Genomic DNA, 17,889 nt, shown 5'->3' on the forward strand with positions numbered 1-17,889 from the left:
AAACATTATATTACATTAAATACATGCTGGTTTTAGTTAAGAAATATGCCTAGGATTTAGTAGGTAACAAAGATATTTTCAATGATAACTGCTTGATTAATAGTGTATTTTAAATAATTAAAAGGAATTATGTTATTTTGTATATACCTGGTACATATCTATCTGGCCTTATTGTGTATCTGGTAAGCATGTCTGATTTAACTAAAAACAATAGCGGCAACCCCTAACTATAAAAAAATAAAAATGTATTTATTAAGTTGACAATTTAATATAATGTGTAAGATTTGGTAATAAACTTGGCAGTATTTGAATATCCCGTGCAGTGGATGATAACGTAAAGCTATCGGGCCTGCACCTCCTATTAGTATATGTATATAGTTATCGGAAAATGAGATTTGTGGAATAAGGGATGCCTAATGAATGAAAACAAAGAGATTGTGCGAATTTGTGAAAAAAAACTCTAGATAACGATACTAAATAGACAAACAAATATATATCGTGTATATAGGCTAGTCTCAATGAAGAGGTATCCGCGGTAGAATGGCCCTGGAAAATATTAAGTTCTAGCACATTTAAAGATCCATCAAATAACGAAATTTTTATAATACGACTGCAAAACCTGTAAAATCTTGCAGGCGCTCGCCACATTTGAATATTCATTCACAGTTAAATATGTCAATCGGAATATAGCGCTGACGCTATAATAATAATTAAATAAATATGTAATAGTAGTGTGTAATTGCTTTTTTCTATTTATTTAACTCCCTTAGGATGCAGTAAATTTATATGAATCCAATCTTAACCAACTACGTGTACATGCGAGTAACAGTAATAATCAGTGTTCTGTGGTTTACTTTGGCAGCAGCATTCAGCAGTGGCAACTGGCAGTTGTCAGTTATCAAATATATGACTATGAAAAACAGCTGATTGGATTATTTGGAAACATTTATGTTTTGATAATTTTGCTTACCAATAATTTATGTGATTAATTTATCAAAACTATTTAATAAGATTCATGGTCTTAATTAAAAATCGACAATGGCTTCTAGATTCAGTGGGGCACTACAATTGACGGACTTAGACGACTTTATAACTCCCTCACAGGTATCCATGTTATTATCTACATAACCTATTTTACTCCACTTAATAAGCGCATTTTTATTGCTTAGGTATTTAAGTTATAAGGCCCCTCTAGACAACATAAGTTTATTAAGTTCTATAAATTTTCTATTATATAAATATTATAGGAATGTATAAAACCAGTAAAGATCGAAAAAACTAAGAGTAAGACTGGTGCCAAAATTAAAATTGGTGAAGATGGATACTTTGATCTATCAAGTGGAAGAGAGCAAAAGTTACAAAAAGTTGAAATTACACTGGCTGACTGCTTGGCATGCAGTGGCTGTATAACATCAGCTGAAAGTGTGCTAGTCACAAAACAAAGCCAAGAAGAATTACTGAGGTAAAGTGCACTAAAAGTTCTGAAAATTGACTTGATTTAACAAAGTCCTATCTTTTGAAGTATTTTCAATTTAATTCTAGTCATAAATTACCTTTACAATTACAATATATAAATTTTTTGTAAGTAATATATACATTGTAATGTATATTATAACTTCCAGAGTATTATCAGAACGAAAGTATACTGACTCAAAGGGAGTAACAATGGATGTAAGTTTAGTTGTTGTGTCAATATCACCGCAGCCGCTGTTGTCTCTTGCTTTGAGATATAAACTGACTGCACAGGAAGCAACTAGAAAAGTGTCAGGTAGTGTCATAGACATTATTTAACCTAAAAATGGCATGTGAAAGACAATAAACAGGTTTTAAGGTATAAATAATTGAAACATATTTTTTTAAATATATTAGTTTATTTCAGGATATTTCAAGAAGCTTGGTGCTGATTTAGTTTTGGATATGACATTAGCAGAAGACTTCTCATTATTAGAAGCACAACAAGAGTTTCTCGAAAGGTATAGAAATCAACAGAATGATCCATCTGGGAAATATCTGCCTATGCTTGCAAGCTCTTGTCCAGGTGATTGGTGATTTTATTATTGTTACATTGCTGAAATTGGAACACATATGATGGTATTTTTCGATTTTCAAGTACAAGTGTAAAATTTCAAAAGCATGTGTTTGTCTACAAATATCTTATAAATTAAATGTCATACTAAAATGATGGAATATAGCAGTTTCATTGTGATCTGTTGAGTAGTTTTTGTGATATGGATTTCCATTCATATACTATACACATAATAGTTTTGGCTTAATTTTTCTAAATTTAAAAAAAAAAAAAAAAAAACTTTTACATTTTTTTGTATATATATGGCAATGAACATTCCACAATGTCTTGGTGAAGTTTTTCAGTTTGCAATACATGGATCTTCAATATGTATATTTATTAGAAAACTCCCATCGATAAAAATTTCAATCAAGTATTCATATTTTTTGCCCCACAATTCACCCAAGATTGTATCTTCATAATTATTTTCATAGGATGGGTGTGCTATGCAGAGAAAACACATGGTAGCTTCATCCTACCATACATATCCAGTACTAAGTCCCCACAGCAGATACAGGGTTCCCTAGTAAAGCAGCACCTAGCAGGAAGACGGGAATTGCAGCCATCATCCATTTACCATGTGACCCTTATGCCCTGTTATGACAAGAAACTTGAAGCGTCTCGAGAAGACTTCTATAGTGAAATATACAACTGTCAGGATGTCGACTGTGTTATTACTGCGAGTGAGTTTGTATAATAAAGTCTTATAATTTATATTTAAATTTAGATTATTAAAATAATGATAAAAAATATTAAATAATAAGTGATAAATATGATGAAATGAGAGAGAAAGACCGGGCCAAAGCCACCCATAAAAATGGGTGGGTTCTAACTACAGGTTGTTGGCCAACTTTGCTATAACACATATCATAAATATTATTATTTAGCAAAATACATGTAATTTTGATGAATCCATATTTATTTATTTTTTGTCATTTACCTATGGTATATAAAACTTGATTATTGCTTTTTTTCATATAGTTTCGTATTTTACGTAACAGTTTAACACTTCTTCAATCTCAGTTGATAAAACGAAGTAAATATAGTCTAAATAGGACACTTTTTCTTACAGTTGAACTTGAACAAATGCTGTCCAGCGAAGACAAATCACTATGCGACATAATGGATGGAGAACTCGACTGGCCATGGGACGAAAGTGACGTCAAAGGGGTCAAGGGACATATAGGGTCTGGTTCTGGGGGCTACAGTGATGCTGTGTTCTTACATGCGGCCGATCAGCTTTTTGGTGCCACCGACCCACCATTGGAGTATAAAAACTTAAGGTATTTGACAGGAAAATTTCTTATTAACTAAGTAGGTAACTCCAATACTTGCAGTATTTACCTGGAATCATTAAATTTTAAGTGCATTTGTTTATAATTAACTCAATTCTAACAATCAGTTTAGAGTTGTTGTTTTGACTACCTGCGTCTGAGTTTCATCATCTGAAGTCAAGGCAGAATACAAAAAATCAATTTGTATCATCTTTCGTTTTTTAAAGTTATTTATACAAACTTTACAATTTATACAAACTTTGTTTTTTTTTTAAATTTAATTTACATATCTTAATAAAAGTATTAGGTAAGAGTTTTAAAAATCAAGATAAGTTTTTGTTTGTGTTTTTATTTGTATGGCTCCTATAGGGTGAAAGTCTACTTAATTTTTTTCCATTTCTCTTTCTTGTCTTGAGAATTCATCCAGTTTTTCACTCTAGTCATCTGTCCATCTTTTATTTTGTCATAGATTACAGTAGGTCTAGTTCATTTTATTGTTTCGTGTGTCCGTCTCTTATCCAGCATTCTAGAAATATCACTTGCTCATTTCCATTTAAACCTTAGAGTGTTTCTATAAGTTTTGTTTGGTTAAGATCGTCGACATTTCTTGTCTTTCTCTTCAACTTTAAGATGCTTTTTCCCTTTGAATACTGATAATACAGATATATTTTTTCTTCTTCTTTTGACTATAGACGAGTTAGAATATTTAAATCTATATTAATCTTCTTGTGTGACTTCTTGACTGCAGTTTTCATAAAGAATTTCCAAAAATATTAGATTCAAACCACTCAATAATTCCACAGTAAAACAGTGATACGCAATCCACGGTACATGATTGGAAAAATGTAGGAGTTCAATTGTGATGCGATTGTGAAATAAATAAAACAATACGCATTTTGTTGAACTGTTGCTCTTTACCTCATGAATTTTACATTGTTGAGATATATCTATTGCGATTCAGAATCCCCTTAACTTAATCCATATCTTTTTAATCAAATATGTATTAACTATCTTTAAAACTAATAGCATATGTGGCCTAAGCCTAGTAGATGACAAAAAAAAAGTTAATTGAACTAAGCTTGGTCATATAGTTGCGAATAGTTCCTCCTACCTAAAGTTAGGTTCTCTGTCCGTCTAACCACTTACCCGAACCCCTTATTAGCGGTTTTTTTTTGTATTGGAATCTAGCTGTTGTCCTGAAGGACCTTGACAGCTCAGATCGGGCTGTTTTGGAGAGCGTCGGGCTGTTCCCGCGACTAACCAAGCCTAGCTTCTGGTCTGACTTTAATTTTCTTTGCCGTTGTCTGCCCTCATGTGTGCGCCTCCTACGGGCCCTTTTTGTCAGGCTCCAGTGGCTAAAGTATAGAACTTGTATATTATATCCTTAGAGGCCAGAATGACTTCGTTAGCGCGTTTCAGGGAGCGTTTCGCAGTGATTGTAGGCTCTACCATTTTATTTCCGAAATGAAAAGGCATCCATGATGATGTGAACAATTATTTTGATCAATATATGTTTGTAATTATTGGCTTCATAGGGTTACGAATGACGTTTCAATTTATAATATAAATATTAATTGTACAGGAACCCGGACTTCCGAGAAGTATCATTAGAAAAGGACGGTCAAGAAGTGCTAAAGTTTGCGATCGCAAATGGCTTCCGTAACATTCAGAACTTGGTGCAAAAGCTGAAGCGAGGAAAGTCACCGTATCACTATGTCGAAGTTATGGCTTGTCCATCAGGTAACATAATAATCACTTTAACACATTAAAAATAATATTTGTATTCTAGAAAATATATAAAGTAGGAAAATCTGTGTTATTGAGCTAAACCTTATTTAGGTAAAATGAATTGCAATAAAAACTCGGAATTATTCTAAAATGTATTCCTAACGTAAGTTGGCGTAAAAATTTACAAGGCAGTTTAAATAACAGGACATTTGCTTGATTCTGATTGGTTAATCGTTTCGTCTAACACACAACGACCAATGGCAAAATTAATCATAAATAAACGGTTGGTACCTCCTGCCACGTTTCATCGCCGTATACACCTTATTCTCTAGATTTCATCCCCATCACCTTGATGGTTTGTAGTCTTCCACTGTCCCATTTACTAACAATTTTCTAAAGCGAAATAGCAAACTGTGGACTCCCGGTGATCTTATCTGAGAACTCCGACCTCAAATTGTTTAAAAAAAAGCCCACTCAATGGCCTTTACTGACTAAAATGAATGTCCATGGGCTGCGATTACTGCCCTTTATGGGCGGCCCGTATAATAATAATACTAAAATAACGTGTACAAAAGCACATGATGCGATTGACAAATAACTTGATTCAGTCATTTACTGTAATTAAAGATATTATTATAACTTTTAGGTTGTCTAAATGGCGGTGCCCAAATCCGTCCTTATCAAGGGGAAAGTACGCGGGAATTGGTTGGGCAATTATACATAATGTACCGTGAATTACCACAAAGTGAGGACGAGAATCAAACAGTTTCTCGATTGTACAACGAATGGCTGTCAGGCAAACATTCGGATAAAGCACGCGCCATGTTGCATACGCAATACCATGCTTTGGAAAAGAGTGATGTAGCTTTAAATATTAAGTGGTAAATATCATTTTATGGGGTATGGGCCAGATATTTCCGTTATTTTTTAACGTACTTTACTAAGATTAATTTTTTCCAATATCCAAAGCTGGTCAACAGCAAATTTGTTTTAATAATAATTTGTATTAATTGTGTATTTTACAACGCACAAACTTTTGTACGAGATATTATTCATAATAAGAAACTTTTATTTTAAATTTCTGTGTAACAATATTACATAAAATATATAAAATAAATGTTAAACGGACTACATATAAAAAAACAAAAACTGTGTAATAAATTCTAACACTGTACCTATTCCAGTATTTACGCTATCAATGTTTCTTTATGGCAATAGTTAAAACTTTATGTTATCGATGATTGTCTGTGGTTAAACTGTCAATCATGACATTTCATCTTTAATTTTCTTTCGTGTTTGTCTTTTGATTGTCTGTTGATATTTATGGCACAGCTTGTAAGCATAAAAATTATTTAACCTTACATAAAAAATATTTCTATACATATTATACATGACGAATTTGGATTGGCGCCAATTTGACTTTAGTCGGCTTGAAGATAAATCCAGGACCGATGCAATACAGTCAAAAGCGTTTACGACATTTTAAAATAAAAAAGTCTGTATTGTTTTAAATTAAGGTACCTTTTATAGTAAACAAAACAGTTCATACTTTGAAATGGCTGGTTACACCAGTGAATGAATGCACGTATAATATTATAATAATTATGATTATATAAAAACATGAAAATAGTTTTGTTTATTATTTAGTTCAGAGGGAGGATAAAATCAGTACTGTCATTTAATGACGAACAATGTATAAAGAAATATTTGCACAGTTACCTAGTTATATTTAGTTTAAATTTTATTGTAATGTTAGTAATATAGTATAAGTGTTATGATGTAAATAAAAGTAATATTACTTGCAAATTGTCATTATTTAAATATACATAGACAAGGTCGCTATGCACTATCATTTGCGTAATTCAAAGAGTGACTTGATTCATCAGACGCAAGAAAGGGAAGGGTAATTAAAATTATTCTCTTTCAAGCGGTAATAATATTAAATAGGTCCCTTTTTATATAGAACAGGGGGCAGGAGGCTCACCTGATGTTAAGTTGTACCGCCGCACATGGACACTCTTAATGCCAGAAGGGTTTAAAAGGCTGGCCTTTTAAAAATTGGTACGCTCTTTTCTTGAAGAACCCTTAGTCGAATTGTAATAGGAAGCAACCGAGCGGGAAGCTCATCTGATGTTCAGCGATACCGCCGCCCATGGACACTTAAATTGCCAGAAGTGGTTGCCTTTTAAGTCTTGGTACGCTCTTTTCTTGAAATCGTATTGGTTTGGATATACTTTAGTTTATAGCAGCACCCATAGTGGTAGTACTCGGCAAAAAGTACCTAAGAAACTCTCAGTTGTGGAATGATGAACGTCAAGGTGATACGGATGATATTACTACGTATTTGCGTGTTGTTCTCACGAGTATGTAAGTGCGTGCTCCTATTTCACCATGCCTCCTGCTGATAGACGACAAATCTTTGTTTTTAATTTATTTTATTATTTTTTATTACTCAAGATGTCATATGGAACATGGTGTAATGGTTGCAGCTCCTTACAAACATTGTGTAAAAAAAACTTGGCGATTAAAAGGATTGGCGGAGAGTTTATTACCAGTTCTTCTCTTCCGTTCTACGCCCTTGATTTGAGAAATTATACAATTAGAAGCATTCAATGTATTTTTTGACGTTCATAAGTGTACATTATGTTTCCTATATGAATAAATGATATTTGATTTGATTGATTATTTTTATTCTGCCTTCTGATGAAACCTCTGCTTGAGGTATTAATCCTAGCAACTCCTCTGTGCACTCTACATGGTAAATGTGGTAGAAGATGCAGAGCCCGTTTCTCTACGCGACGTCAAAGGATCAAGCGGAATGTTTCTGGTGCTACTCTCGAGTCTTTTTAGTTTATATATAACTTACCTACTATAAATATATTATAACTTAACTACTTTATAGTAGTTAGTTAATTTCTTGTATTATTTATTATGTTATTTAAGTTTTTTGGTTTTTTAATTCGTCTGTTAATTTTATTGCCTTATTGTTCACTCTTTCCAATGTACCCTACATTATACCTGATAAGGCAGGAGTTTTTTGTAAATAAATAAAACTTACGGAAAAACCTGTTGCTGAGATTTCTAAAGGCCCCCGTTAGAGGTATCAGCTGCCTATATTTATATCACAAATAATCCAATTTACGGTCCTTTGAGAAAATGCCGTAGGTACATATTTGTAAAAGGCCGGCAACTCATTCGCTCACAGCTGTCGTGACGGTCAAAGTCACCTTTGTTCATGAAAAATCAAATCAGTCGATATTTTTTGCTGTCTCTATTCATGTAAGCGTTAACCCAATTTGACAGAGAAAGACAATCAGTATATTGTAACCCAATACTTTTTTTTTATAAACCTGAAATATTCTGTAAAAAATAAAATAAATAGTCATTACAGACAACTTTTACGGCACAAATATGAATGTTTAATTATTACTAAATTCAAATTAGCATTTGTTACCGAAGTTTTTCCGTATGTGAAGCATTGAACGTTTCGACTGAAACGTCAGTATGAAGCTGACTACGGCGGCAATCGTTTAAACACATACGTAGTGCAGTGAAATGGGGGACTTCCGAGTGACCGGTGCGACTCGACTGTATTTTATCTTGTTCTGTACAATTATTAAAGCTGTTATTAGTACGGGCATGGGAAAATGTCCGATATACCCACAGTTCCCGAATTTCGATATGACAAGGGTAAGTAAAGTTTTATATCAGCATACTTCAAAGGCAACCTTTTCTACGTTTTTAAAGAAAAATATTTATGGAATTTTTAAAAGTTTCATAACAATCGAATACTGTTTACGTTTATAGGTAGACATTGTAAATATTGATTCAAATACCGTTTTTGACGCGTTCTTTCAGATTAGTAGTTCTAGATTATCAAATAAAGTTTTAAATCCATTCAGTAGTTTAAAAACTTCTATAGGAAAGTTAGTCTTGTAGTTAATTTTCTACAAGACTAGTCTAAAGCTTGTTCTTTATTTATTTAGGTAAACAAGTATATGTATGAACCTCAATATAAAATATATTAAATTGATTGTAAATTTACGTTTACCATAGAGAGCGGCGTAGAGCGGGCAAGAAGGACTGGCAAGAAATGTCGCCATTACAAATATGTTACGACGTTGATTTTCGTAGTATAAGGGAATGCATGTGTTAATTTCCCGGAAAAGAAAAATATTCACTCATTAGTAGCAATAATTTAAAAGAAATGCATTTGTATGAGGAAAATATTAAATTGCACGCCATTAAAAAATAATTATAAACATTTGTTATTAACCTTAACCCTTCGTCGTGCAGTCAACGGTGTATTTACATCCAATTAATATTAACTAAGCGCCTAAGTGGAGTAAAACGTGTTACACTAAAATCAATTCACGTATAGTTTATATCATGAGTCATATAATAATAAAAATATATTTAAAACATACATACACAACCAACTACCTGAATAAAAAATACGTAGAACGTGGTTTTAATTATATCTTCGTAATCAACTGCAGTATCAGAGTTCAAATGAATTCGTAATTATTCATAATATTCTAATATAAAAGGCATGCTGATCAAATGAGCCCTCAGTTCTTATTCCCTGGCATATATAGACGTGTAATGTACCTATATTAATATACATTACACGTCTATAGAGTATATATCTTTGTTCCCAGTTCAAAGTGTCAAAAATGCAAATCTCATCTAAAGATTGCATAGTTCCCAGTTTAACTCATTATTAATGAAAAATTATAACTTTAGTTTTTATCTGTTTTTTTATAAGTTTTTAAAAAGAGCAATACGGCTTTTAAAAAACGTCTTTAGTTATAAGTTTGTTACATTCCAAGAAATTAATGTACACTGGACATGTAGCAGTTTTAATTGTTGTTGAACATATTAAAGAATTTTTGAAATTGAAAAATTGAGTCTAGTGTCGGTGGCGAATTCCAAATTCTAAACCGAATTTTAAAAAAACCTCGCCATCGCCAATGAAATGAATGTCTTATAAGCAAGATAAATAAACTATTGCAGTATGTGCTCAACAATAATGGTTACAATGATATAGTGTATATTATGTCACTGTCCTGAGTATAAAATTTAATTATTAATATATGTTCAAAGTCCTGGTGGACAGAAAAACTGTGTTACAGTTTGTGGTTCAACCACACCAACTTGTTTTTTATTTAAGTTTATGTATACAATACATAAATATACAACAAATTTCGGTATGATTGTTCCTGTAGATAATATTGTGTCTTTTACCCGGAAACAATTTTTTTCCGGTACTTAAATTTAATAATTCCAATGTAAAATTCTAATAAACCCGGTTTTATAATGTTACATCTTAATTATATAATAATAATGTTAAATAATATCATTTTAAATAAACTCTCTCTTTGACGTATTTTTAAATTGTTTGCAAAAATGTTAAATTGTTGTAGTGCATTTTGCCCCGTGAGTGACGAATATTAATTTATTTTGTTTTTAAATTCAATTGTTACAGTATGTAGAATTTGGTCGTTGCTTGAATTTGGTCAATGAACTTCGTTTTTTAATTACCTAATATTGACCACAACGATTGTTTTAGTGTAAATATAGTACAGATAACAGAACTATAAAAATGCTACTGCTAACAAAATACATACTCCTTTGTTCTGGAAGTAACACAGTTTACTTAATATTAACTATAAGTATTTGATTAGGCAATTATACATACGTATTAAAAATCAGATACATAGTATCATCTTAATTTTATACATTTTGAATAATCTAAAATGTAGGTACTTATGTAAAGTATCTCTATCCATTTAGCACGATTAAGTTTTACCGTAAAAATAGTAATATAGTTTCATAAATAAGTAAAACTCATATAGCGGCCAGTTCTCTATAAAGTCTTCGCCACTCTTTTTTTTTAATTGCCAAGTTCTTTTACACAATGGTTGTAAGGAGCTGCAACTGCACTTAAGTCTAAGTCACTTGAAGACGCTACGTAATTAAAATCTATAGAGAGAAACAGCCCATTTTATTTCAATACAATATATTATAATAGACATTGGTTAAATTAGTACGTTTTGTGAAGGTGTTGTTTTGTTGTAAGCGCTCACCTGTTTTGAGGGCAAAGGGCAGACGTAGTAGTTGTTTGTCGACCGGACACACCTCCATTCATAATTCATGTTTAATTCATCTTATATAAACCTCACTGAACTGTATTTAACACTAAGAGGATTAAATACAATATGTTTATTTATTATCACCAGCGCAAGACCAAGAAATATTAAGTACCTCAATTTTACTTCAATATTGTTCAATATTCAATATTCACATACGCCATTATCTCAGAAGGATATTTTAAAGTTAAGAAAATGCCAAAGAGCAATGGAAAGCAGCATGGTGCATGACTGAGACATCGCAATAGAGAGAGAGAAATAGAAGAGAGTAGATTAACAACCAAAGAGGTCATAAAAAAAATAAGGCAAATCAAAATGCCGCTGAACTTTGCACCTATTTTTAAATATCATTTATTATATTGATTTATTACGGTTTGATGCTTAATTAACACATCAATTAATTATTCTCCACAATTTGGTCTAGGGAGATAGTTCACTACAATAGTGCGACTCTTTTTCCAGATGTCAGGAACGTGGTACGAGGTGGAGAGATCTTTTCATTTAATAGAGATCGCGGCAAGTTGCACAGAAATACACACCAGTATCAACGAGAGGGGGTACTTCGTCATCAATGTACACACCACTAACAGATGGTAGGTAAAGTTATTAAGATAATTGTTTTTAAGCCACCCATCCTACAAAAGCAACTGACTTGCTTTACTTAAAGACCCCCAAGTGGAGAAGACGACATCCAGCGTAGAAAACCAGCATTATTCCTTCTGGGCAGATCTCTTAATTTCACTCCACGTCATTCCAGCTTCTTTCGCCTCTGCAATGATTCTTTGTTACCAGGTCTGTTTTGGCCGGCCATGGTTCCTTTTCAGTCAGTCTTTGCTTTGCAATGTGTGCATCTCTACTTTCGGCATTTTATAGACTTCTTGCTTTTCATAGCTAGCTTCTTGCATAGCTCATTATTGATGTCAGTTAAAGTATCTTTATATCAAATCTTTCAAATTATTATAATTAATGTCACTGCGTATAATTACAGGACTGGAAACCCATCAACATCTTATGGACTTGGAATTCCAAGTCACACTGGTTCCTCTGCCTTCCGTTATAAACTCAATAATCGGATGCCATACGTAATTGGACGTATGTTACCAGGCGCCGGACAATACAATGTATTATTTACAGATTACGATAATTTCGCACTCATTTGGTCCTGCACCAATTATAGCATTGCACATTCAGGTAAGGAGTAATTTATTACATCTGTAGAAATTTGATTTACAATAAATTTTTATCAGGCGTTTTTTTACAATTTACGTCGCCATGTTGGATTTTGTACGCACGTGATTGTCCCGTAACACCTAAACTATCAGTCAGATCAGTCTTTTGTGCCTATAAAACTAAAAGAAACTCGAGAACTCTGCGTAAACTTGAGTATTAAAAGACAAATGAACACAGCAACTATGAAGAATGCAGTATTAATTTTAATCACAGTCATGTTTTAATTGTTTGTTTTTTACAGATCGCATATGGGTGTTAGGCCGGGAACGCGAAATCGACGCTACTCTTCGTGCCCAGATTTACGCTATCATGCAAGAACTGAACCTAGACCCCGATCGACTTATTATCTCTAAGAATAACAATTGTACCAGTGTACCTTACAGTGACACACAATATACGTAAACCTTACATAAATTATTTTTCTTTTTTACCATAACTTTTTTTTTAAATTTAAAAACATCACTTAATTTCAGACAACAGATTCACAGATAAGTTTTTAACATAAACAAATGACGCAACAATATTGCTTCGGCTTTGGTTTCTATATATTTAATTAATTATTTTGTTTAAAGGAAACGAAAATGTATTCTGTAAAAATATTTATTTACAACAAATATAGCAAGTTAAAAGCATTGTATAAAAATGCAATAAACTTCAGGTAACATGAACTATGATGTTTCACTTTCAATTTGAAACTAATACAAGATGTGTAGCTTACATGCTGTATTGTTAGGTACTAATAATTTGGTTAAGAATATAAAATAAATAAAAATGAATAACGTTCGCGTAGTTTAAAAACAATAATTATTCTTCTAGTAACTTGTTATGAAATAAAAAATATATTATAAATAATTATTAAATACATAATAATATTAATTCACCTAAGTAAATTATATACCATGAACATTAAAACTTTGAAAATAATGTTACTTGCTTTATTAAATCTGCAATATATGAAACAGAAAGTTTTGTGTACTATTTAAAATGATATAAGAATAGCAAAAAATAAAAACTCTATATATTAAAAATATAAGTTTGTCATACATTCTATGTGTTAATTTCTTTACAAGGAATGGAAGACAATGTTCATGCTCTAACTACAAAAGTAAATAAATTGAATATCTTGAAACAACTGTTTTCACAAATGTTTAATTTAAAGTTCATAGCACAGACCTTCTACTTTACGACTATAGAGATCAAAACCTTCAAAAATAAATATTCAAATTATTTTTGTCAATCTGCATATTACAGATTAATATGTATTTAAAAAAACATTGAAACTGTACAATGATGCTTTTGTTAAAGAATTTCTTTTACATTTTAAAACACTTAATGACCATTTATTATTAATGCACCCGAAAAATTCATATAAATAAGAACACTCACGAGAATTCACTTAGAACTAACAATTTATAAAAAATCTACGTGATAGCATAAATACTATGGAGTGTAAAATGATTTAGTCAGATATTTTTATTTAAGAAAATTATTATTATTTATATTAAAGGTGTGATAAATTTTGTTTAAACAAATGTCTATATATGAGAGAAAAACGAGCAATTTAATATTATACATACAAATTTACACTCCCATTATTACCTAGTATTATAAATACGAGAATTTGGTCATTGAGCTTAAATGTTTATTATAAACCTTAATTATTATGATTAGGCCGTATATTGCTTAACATAAGACCTTCCATACATAACAAAATTGAAATAAAACAATAAATAGAACAAAGTTAACAATCAGTAAAATAATAAGTTATCAATAAATAATGGTTAATAATAAAAATTGTGATAAAACATACCCAAAGAATTAAATATAATAAAAAAACTAATGCTCCAACCACCAGTTCCTGATATCCGATTTGTTTTTAAATAAATACTATTGGGAACTGGTTTAAAAACTAGAAAAATTGAGCAATTTTAAAACTAATAGACTGAGTTCAGCATACAAAGAAGAACAGAATGTAGAAATATTATGACACATCACAAATTTACATATTAAAAACTATTCTCGGTAATACAGTTTCTTACTTCATTTAATCTGAGAACTTCAACGTCTCTATTTCTATAATCATTTTCAGAGTTAATACTGTCAATACTGTGGCAGTTTATTAGTGGCTCCTTTATGAGCGACTCTTGAACATTATTAATTGTGCATTGGTGCATCCAGAGCTGTTTTTCTTCTACTTCTTGACTCACAACCACAAACAGTTCTTTCTCTTTACAATCAAGTTGCTCTTTCAGGTAAGATATTAGGTCACTGCCCTGTTAAAAAAATTACGAAATTATTTTTGATCTCTTTTTGTTCCTCTATAGGAGGTACGGAAGATTATGAACATCAATCATGGAAGGGATAAGAATACGTAGGGTATTTTATCATACTTTTGCACTACACTAATACAGAAATTTATATTTGTAGTATAGTTATTTAATATGTACTTATATTATGTGAAAGGGACTTACCCTACCAATAAGCTGAGGTGAATCTAACTTGGAATCCAGGTTATAAAAGTTTCCCTGAATCTGCCGTATTGTAATCCAATGTCTTCTCCTAATTGGTAACATAACAAATCCTAACTTATAGTCTGATGGAACATTTAAAATGAAGCCACAGATATTTGAAAGATCTAAACAACCTGGATCCCTGAAATCATTTAATTTCATCCATAACCATTCCATTACAGTAATGAAAAAGAAATATTTTATAATTCACAAGAATATTTTTTTTAATAGGTAAAGATGAAAAAAAAATACAACCAATCATATTAAGTATTCAGAGAATATTGTGTAATATTTGAAATATACATACTTTCTTTTATCAAACCATATCGCTTCACATCCTTGCTTCTGGAGTGCTGCCATTATGACATTTATATCATAATTTCCAAAACCAAGCATTGATCTGTGTGGATTAATCCATACATTTGGTGATAAACTTCTACATATTGTATCTAAATCAGATTTTGAAAATGTGTTCGGTGTCTGTAATCAATTTTAGAAGGAGATTAATGAAAAACTCCAAATACTCCAAAAACTCCATTAACTAAAATAAGTTTGATTATATATTGAATAGATAAGGTAAATATAATATTTTTTTAAATATAAAGAGGGGCAGAAAGGGTAAATTTGAGAACAATTTTAAATATAAGGTTGCCAGTGCTTCCTTCAAAAGCAAGCGTATAATATATGTGTAAGAATATATAATATATGTACCTGTATTTATAGATATATATATATATATAGAATGTATAGAATATATATATATATATGTATTATAGAAAAATATATATGTATATATATTCTTTAATGTCAAATTAATTAACAATAACGAGCAATTAATTATCTATAGTCACAGTGAAATCTCGTTTATATTAAATGCAATACAAACACCTGTTTTCAAAAGATCTTAAAAAAATATTACCCAAACCCTTAGAATAATTAAGATACACTCACCTGAAACAAATTGTTTAGAGCATGCAATGCACAAAGCTCTTTTACTTGTTTTTCATGGTATATTTGTGGTTTTGAATTCATTTCGTTTATCACCATTTAATGTTTCTTATTAGAATAGAGTCTTAACAGAGTTCATGATGATGTTTACTTGTGTGTGTTCAAGAGCTGCCTTTTTGAATTACTAAAAAATTGCTTTATCCATCCAATAATAGAGTATTATCACCGACTTGACTAAACAAACTGAAATTTTGATTTTTGTGTAAAAATATGAACTATTTTCTTTTCACATTTGAAGGCGATAGTGCACAGAACAATATGTTCAAAAAGCTCCACAGACTTATTGAAGATTAAGGTTACACCTTTGTAAGTAGACCACTTTATTAATACAAAGTATAAACTTATAAATAGAAGTTGACTAAATGATATAGATCGGGTAAGTTTCAGAAAACGATTTTTTTATATTATGGCTAATAGTTCAACGTTCAAACAACTCAGCGAGTCGAGCCTATGCCTCCTCGCGCGAAGCAGCCCCCACCAAGGGCTATACAGACCGCCCCCGTACCACCGTGTGCGAACAAAAACACCACCCGAAGGGGGCACATACCCCGTACGGGTATAAACATCCCCCTCGCGAGGGAGGGTGTAGCAATAACTACAGGTTCAAATAACTGATTCACATCATCGACCAAACCACAGAAGAAAGTATCCCATTATCAACATCCGTAGCGCTTTACTCAACTAACCAATGCCAATGTCAAATTACAAAACCAAGTATAGTCTTTTTATTCCGAGTCTGTACTCTGTAGTTTGATATTGGAGAATGGAGTGTTCGTTTTGTTTTTACGTTTTTTGAATATTTTCTTCAAAAAAACTTTTATTTCAATCCCAAGTTTTGTGTTTTTAAACAATGATTCTTTGGATACCGCTATCGGTGAACAATCAGTATGGGTGAAGACCACAGCGGTTCCGATTGTGCTTGGAAGAAAATGGTTTTATCGAAGTCTGAAAATAAATGGGTTTCTAAGTTAAAATCTGATCAATTAAGTATTGTAAAGACGATGAGCACGAATAATTTTTCATTAGGTGACGATACAAATAATTTAACTCATATTAAAAAGGAAGTAGAAGATGAAAATGAAATGCAAAACTACGACACAGATGATAGTGCAGATGTGACGGACCCATTAGAAATGTTAGAAGTGCAACACTCACGAGCAGGTCACGTCAGTAGACGATTGTCTGGTCCTAAAAACGAGACAGCTGAAGAACGAGCCGCTCGTCTGGCTAAGATGTCAGCATACGCAGCACGACGATTAGCTAACGAAACGCCTGAGCAACGTGCGGCTCGACTTAAACGTATGTCAGATTATGCTGCTAAACGACTTGCTACTGAGTCAAGTGAGCAAAGAGCAAGAAGGCTTGCAAGGATGTCAGCTTATGCAGCAAAAAGACTTGCCAATGAAACTACAGAACAGAGAGAAGCAAGACTAGCAAGAATGTCTGCGTATGCTGCTCGTAGACAAGCTATGAAAAAAGCTAGCTCCGTAAACATAAATAACACATGTATAGAGAGATACACAGATTCTAACCAGAGTTAGTTATACAATCCTATTTTAATTTTGTGTTTATGGCTTTTATCCTATTTTATACATTGTACACTATATTATATATATTTTTTAAGAATATAATAATAACCTCAGGTTAAAATATATAAACCTTATGCATTTATGTAGAGTACACACTCACAAATTTTGTCTCAGATTTGGTCATCTTTTGATGTTTGACTAATATTAATAACAGTTTCAGCTGGGCTTTACATAGAAAAATATTATATAAAACAGAATTGTACATAAAATATATATAAATAATTAAATTTAATGCCTTACTATAAGAATATTAATAAATATTCAAAACTGAATTACTTTTTTCATTATTTTCCTGTACACCCCAACTATTAACCTAAATGCAAAATGAATATG

General features: G+C 31.6%; 4 protein-coding genes across 4 annotated transcripts; 3 read left to right on the forward strand and 1 right to left on the reverse strand.

Moving 5' to 3' along the window:
* The first annotated feature begins 900 nt into the window (after positions 1-900).
* LOC111000216 (probable cytosolic Fe-S cluster assembly factor GL21135) lies at positions 901-6,992 on the forward strand. The gene is made up of 8 exons (XM_022269590.2): positions 901-1,104; positions 1,248-1,462; positions 1,623-1,768; positions 1,880-2,038; positions 2,500-2,748; positions 3,138-3,348; positions 4,922-5,079; positions 5,714-6,992. Exons 1-8 carry the CDS (start codon positions 1,039-1,041, stop codon positions 5,950-5,952), a joined length of 1,443 nt encoding a protein of 480 aa, XP_022125282.2. The 5' UTR covers positions 901-1,038; the 3' UTR covers positions 5,953-6,992.
* Positions 6,993-8,552: 1,560 nt separating this feature from the next.
* On the forward strand, positions 8,553-12,885 carry LOC111000219 (apolipoprotein D-like). Its single transcript, XM_022269594.2, has 4 exons — positions 8,553-8,757; positions 11,682-11,812; positions 12,208-12,410; positions 12,691-12,885. Exons 1-4 carry the CDS (start codon positions 8,623-8,625, stop codon positions 12,849-12,851), a joined length of 630 nt encoding a protein of 209 aa, XP_022125286.1. The 5' UTR covers positions 8,553-8,622; the 3' UTR covers positions 12,852-12,885.
* Positions 12,886-13,033: 148 nt separating this feature from the next.
* On the reverse strand, positions 13,034-16,250 carry LOC111000224 (josephin-1). The gene is made up of 4 exons (XM_022269600.2): positions 15,911-16,250; positions 15,267-15,439; positions 14,921-15,101; positions 13,034-14,722 (listed from the first exon to the last, which is right to left on the reverse strand). Exons 1-4 carry the CDS (start codon positions 16,004-16,006, stop codon positions 14,456-14,458), a joined length of 717 nt encoding a protein of 238 aa, XP_022125292.2. The 5' UTR covers positions 16,007-16,250; the 3' UTR covers positions 13,034-14,455.
* A 444-nt stretch (positions 16,251-16,694) lies between these two features.
* LOC111000200 lies at positions 16,695-17,772 on the forward strand. The gene has a single exon (XM_022269567.2). The coding sequence runs from the start codon at positions 16,855-16,857 to the stop codon at positions 17,506-17,508; it is 654 nt and encodes a 217-aa protein (XP_022125259.1). The 5' UTR covers positions 16,695-16,854; the 3' UTR covers positions 17,509-17,772.
* Positions 17,773-17,889: the final 117 nt, after the last annotated feature.

This window comes from Pieris rapae, chromosome 8 (assembly GCF_905147795.1).
Source record: "Pieris rapae chromosome 8, ilPieRapa1.1, whole genome shotgun sequence".
Taxonomy (NCBI): domain Eukaryota; kingdom Metazoa; phylum Arthropoda; class Insecta; order Lepidoptera; family Pieridae; genus Pieris; species Pieris rapae.

What these genes read in the sequence shown, in the direction of transcription:
- LOC111000216 (XM_022269590.2), top strand. Translation starts at nt 1,039, where the DNA reads ATGGCTTCTAGATTCAGTGGGGCACTACAATTGACGGACTTAGACGAC. An exon ending in ACTTTATAACTCCCTCACAG is followed by an intron (nt 1,105 to 1,247) that starts GTATCCATGTTA and finishes TAAATATTATAG; the next exon opens with GAATGTATAAAACCAGTAAA. An exon ending in AGCAACTAGAAAAGTGTCAG is followed by an intron (nt 1,769 to 1,879) that starts GTAGTGTCATAG and finishes AGTTTATTTCAG; the next exon opens with GATATTTCAAGAAGCTTGGT.
- LOC111000219 (XM_022269594.2), top strand. Translation starts at nt 8,623, where the DNA reads ATGGGGGACTTCCGAGTGACCGGTGCGACTCGACTGTATTTTATCTTG. An exon ending in GTACACACCACTAACAGATG is followed by an intron (nt 11,813 to 12,207) that starts GTAGGTAAAGTT and finishes GTATAATTACAG; the next exon opens with GACTGGAAACCCATCAACAT. An exon ending in TTATAGCATTGCACATTCAG is followed by an intron (nt 12,411 to 12,690) that starts GTAAGGAGTAAT and finishes TGTTTTTTACAG; the next exon opens with ATCGCATATGGGTGTTAGGC.
- LOC111000224 (XM_022269600.2), bottom strand. Translation starts at nt 16,006, where the DNA reads ATGGTGATAAACGAAATGAATTCAAAACCACAAATATACCATGAAAAA. An exon ending in ATATGGTTTGATAAAAGAAA is followed by an intron (nt 15,102 to 15,266) that starts GTATGTATATTT and finishes AAATGATTTCAG; the next exon opens with GGATCCAGGTTGTTTAGATC. An exon ending in CACCTCAGCTTATTGGTAGG is followed by an intron (nt 14,723 to 14,920) that starts GTAAGTCCCTTT and finishes TTTTTTTAACAG; the next exon opens with GGCAGTGACCTAATATCTTA.
- LOC111000200 (XM_022269567.2), top strand. Translation starts at nt 16,855, where the DNA reads ATGGGTGAAGACCACAGCGGTTCCGATTGTGCTTGGAAGAAAATGGTT.